The sequence below is a fragment of the Maniola hyperantus genome, chromosome 8 (genome assembly GCF_902806685.2).
Source record: "Maniola hyperantus chromosome 8, iAphHyp1.2, whole genome shotgun sequence".
NCBI classification, from domain to species: Eukaryota; Metazoa; Arthropoda; class Insecta; order Lepidoptera; family Nymphalidae; genus Maniola; species Maniola hyperantus.
The window spans coordinates 6539966-6543522 of record NC_048543.1 but is presented as its reverse complement, the minus strand read 5'-3'; the positions used below and the strand labels follow the sequence as shown (position 1 = coordinate 6543522).

The window sequence follows — 3557 nt, the reverse complement described above, 5'->3', positions numbered from 1 at the left end:
AGGAAATCATGAATGAAGACCGTTTCTTTGGTACCTATTGTCACACATCCTGTACCTTACTTTCTTACCTACCTGTCGTAGACTGCAATCTTTCATTGTTAATTTTGTCTAAGGTACCTGAGATGAGACTGTTTCGACATGTCACGTGATATAAAAAATGGTATGGTGGGTAGGTATAACAATCGAAGCGGCTTGCGTGTTGGAGGCGGGCGAGCATGCCATTGTTATATCTCAGGCTGTATTGAAAATATCGCTCCCACTGCCACACTGGCTCAGGTATTTATGAATGAACGTGACGGGCTGGCGAGCGGGAACTGCCGGCCGCGGTCACAGCCAGGTAGAAAATTACACTTTTGGAATTCTTTCAACACGTCGAGTAGAGCTACTCAACTCGGTGGCCGAGGATAAGCCGCAGAGAGGGGCGCGGGGTACAGTCGGAGCGCATGCGTCGAGCGATTTTCACTCAGACGATCCCTCCCTCTCAGTTGACTTACAGCCGTCGCGAGCCGGCGCTGTGCCGTCATGTGTCGTTCACCAACTTTCTCGAGTAGTGATGTGATACGGTATCACTGTATAGAAAAAAATATATACGTATAGACAGTAAATCTTGGACAGTTAATGTGAATAGTGACAATAATATTTTTTTGGTCAAATGTTGTAGTGAAATTGGTTTTAAAACTGCAAAAATAGCAAAATGAAGTGGCTAATGGTGTTAGTGACTGTGATGGTATCAAAAACAATTACGGCTGGGATTGCTCCCCCTGGATCTTGTCCTGCAGTGTGTGTGTGCAAGTGGAAGGGTGGAAAACAGACTGTAGAGTGTGTGGATCGGGCCCTTATTACCGTGCCTGAACCGGTAGATCCTGCTACGCAAGTACTGGATCTTTCAGGAAATAATTTGCAAATTCTTCCTCACGAAGCTTTTGCGAGGACTGGACTTGTGAACCTTCAACGAGTGTATTTACGTAGTTGTAATATAGGTCAAATAAATGACCGTGCATTTAAGGGTTTAACCAATTTAGTTGAGCTAGATCTCTCACACAATTTACTTACTCAAATACCTTCGAACAGCTTCAAGGATGCTCCGTTTCTTAGAGATCTTACGCTGGCCAACAATCCAATTTTAAAATTACATTCAGACGCTCTCAGCAACATAGGAAGCGTAGTTAAACTTGATTTATCAGGATGTGATATTAGAGATATAGCAGCAGATGTGTTTAGGAATTTGCACTCATTAGAATCTCTAAAATTGAACGGTAATAATTTGCGAGATCTTCCTTTGACTTCCTTGGAGAAAGTTGAAAAACTAAGAGTTATTGATTTGTCTGATAATCCTTGGACCTGTGACTGCCGGCTTCGCGATCTAAAAATGTGGCTGTCGAAACATAAATTATTTTCAACGCCTAGTTGTGCGTCACCAACTCGTTTAGCAAATAAGCCATTTTCGGAGTTAACTCTTGAAGAATTCGCCTGCAAGCCAGAAATTTTACCTGTAAGCAGACATGTGGAGGCAATTATTGGTGAAAATGCAACCATTGTATGTAGAACGGAGGCCATGCCAAGTGCAAATATCAACTGGTATTGGAACGGGCGCTTGTTACAAAATGGAACCAGTTTTAATTCACACCAAAAAATTTATATTTTAGAAGCCGGTGAAGTAAAGAAGAAATCAACACTTATTCTTACCAACACACAAGAATCTGATTCAACGGAGTTTTACTGTGTTGCTGAAAATAAAGGAGGCAATGTGGAAGCTAACTTTACCGTTCATGTCACTCAAATGGCTGCTGGAATGGCGTCTTTAGGAAGCGCTCAAATAGCAAGTCTCGGAGCGGCTTTGTTTTTGGTTATAATTGTAATCTCACTTGGTTTACTAATAACTTTTGTTAGATTTCGACCAGCACCTGCATGTGAAAGTAAAACTCCAAACACTTTAGATAGAGTCGTATCGGGAAATGAGGTGCACCCAACAGTCACTGATAGACCGCATGTAGCTGTCTTGGCTAATAGACAAGACTCTCCAAACTATGACGATGCCAAATGTAACCCAGTTTTGAAACCACCGAGGACAAGTGACATACCTTACACGACAAATCACTACGAAGGTCGAGGAAGCTTGGTCACAACGGGAGGACCAGTCACAGTTTCTCCGACTGTATCGGGAGGAATCGATCCTGATCTTATTAACGATACAAGACCAGAAAGCGTCAATCGTCCAGGAAGTGGGGAATACGCTCGAGAGACCTCCGATTCTTTGTACCCATCTGGTCTTTGGGATCAAATAAAGATGAATCAAGCTAATAACTTGGCTCGAGCGATCAGTTCAGCGATACCTGCATATTACAATGATCGAACACCAATAATAGAAAATAGTAGCGTAAGTGGATCGCAAGAAGAGTTGGGATATATGAGCCGGACATTTCCACGATCACATGCGATTTCCACTGCAAACGCTGGTCCAGTGGATGCCCCATACCCAGTGGATTATGGATTACCAGTGGGTGGAGCGCGCACACTGCGAGTGTGGCAGCGTGCTCCACCAGTGCTTCCGCCAGTGTCGGCTCTCAAACGAGTTCTTACAATTACGAGGCCATCTGATGACGGCTTCCAAGATGGCTGTGCTACTGATGTATAGGGTGATGATGAACTATATCTAAATGTGAATACTGTAAATAAAATACCTGTACGTCGTAAAATATCGTGTAATAGATTTTGTATTATAATATAATAATTTATTTATATGTACTTATAATAATAATTAAGTAATTAGTGGAAAGTTACATAGGGTCCTGATATGTAGGATCCACGACTGATTAGTTGAAAGAAGTAACAGTAAGTTATAACGTGATATGGAATGGTATTATATATAAGATCGCCAAATGATTAATGTTATTCTGAATGTAATTTATCCTGAATGTTAAAATTCTGAATAGATGTTACATACTTACTAATAATTTAAAGTCTTAATATGACTACAAAAGCAAAATATCCAAAGAAATCCCTCTAAAGTAATACAATGATGTGTAGTAAAACACATCATTGTATTACATTTTACTAATAATGTAATGCTCGGTAAATGTTACTTGATGTAAGTAAGATAATGTATGTGAATACTTTATGTTGAAAAAATAAGAGTTTTAGAGGTAAAAATGGAAGAGTAAATAAACAAGGCGATTGTAAAAGTGATGAAATTTGTATTAATAAATCAGGTACCTCACCTTATTCTAATAGTTTACAGTTACTCTTTTCTTACTTGAAATCATTCAATTACCTACTTACCTACCTACTTATTTCGATTCACGATGACACATTAATTGATTATACTAGATTTTCTCGTAATTTAGCTTCAACGCTATTACCGGTAAGCAAATACCGGTTTAGTTTCAATTAAGTAAAAAAAAATGTTTATTTGTTTATTTTAAACTTTTTATATTTTTAATTAGAAATTTATTTTATTTTTAACAATTGAACATAAAAATTACAGATCGAAAATATCATCTAACAACAACCATCTAAAAACAACCGCAACGAGGCAGGGTGCCCAGAACTGGCAGCGT

The 3557-nt window shown here is 39.2% G+C and overlaps 1 protein-coding gene across 1 annotated transcript; it reads left to right on the top strand.

Moving 5' to 3' along the window:
• Nucleotides 1-385: 385 nt before the first annotated feature.
• Nucleotides 386-3212, top strand: kek1 (kekkon 1). Its single transcript, XM_034971029.2, has one exon. It carries the CDS (start codon nucleotides 695-697, stop codon nucleotides 2633-2635), a length of 1941 nt encoding a protein of 646 aa, XP_034826920.1. The 5' UTR covers nucleotides 386-694; the 3' UTR covers nucleotides 2636-3212.
• Nucleotides 3213-3557: the final 345 nt, after the last annotated feature.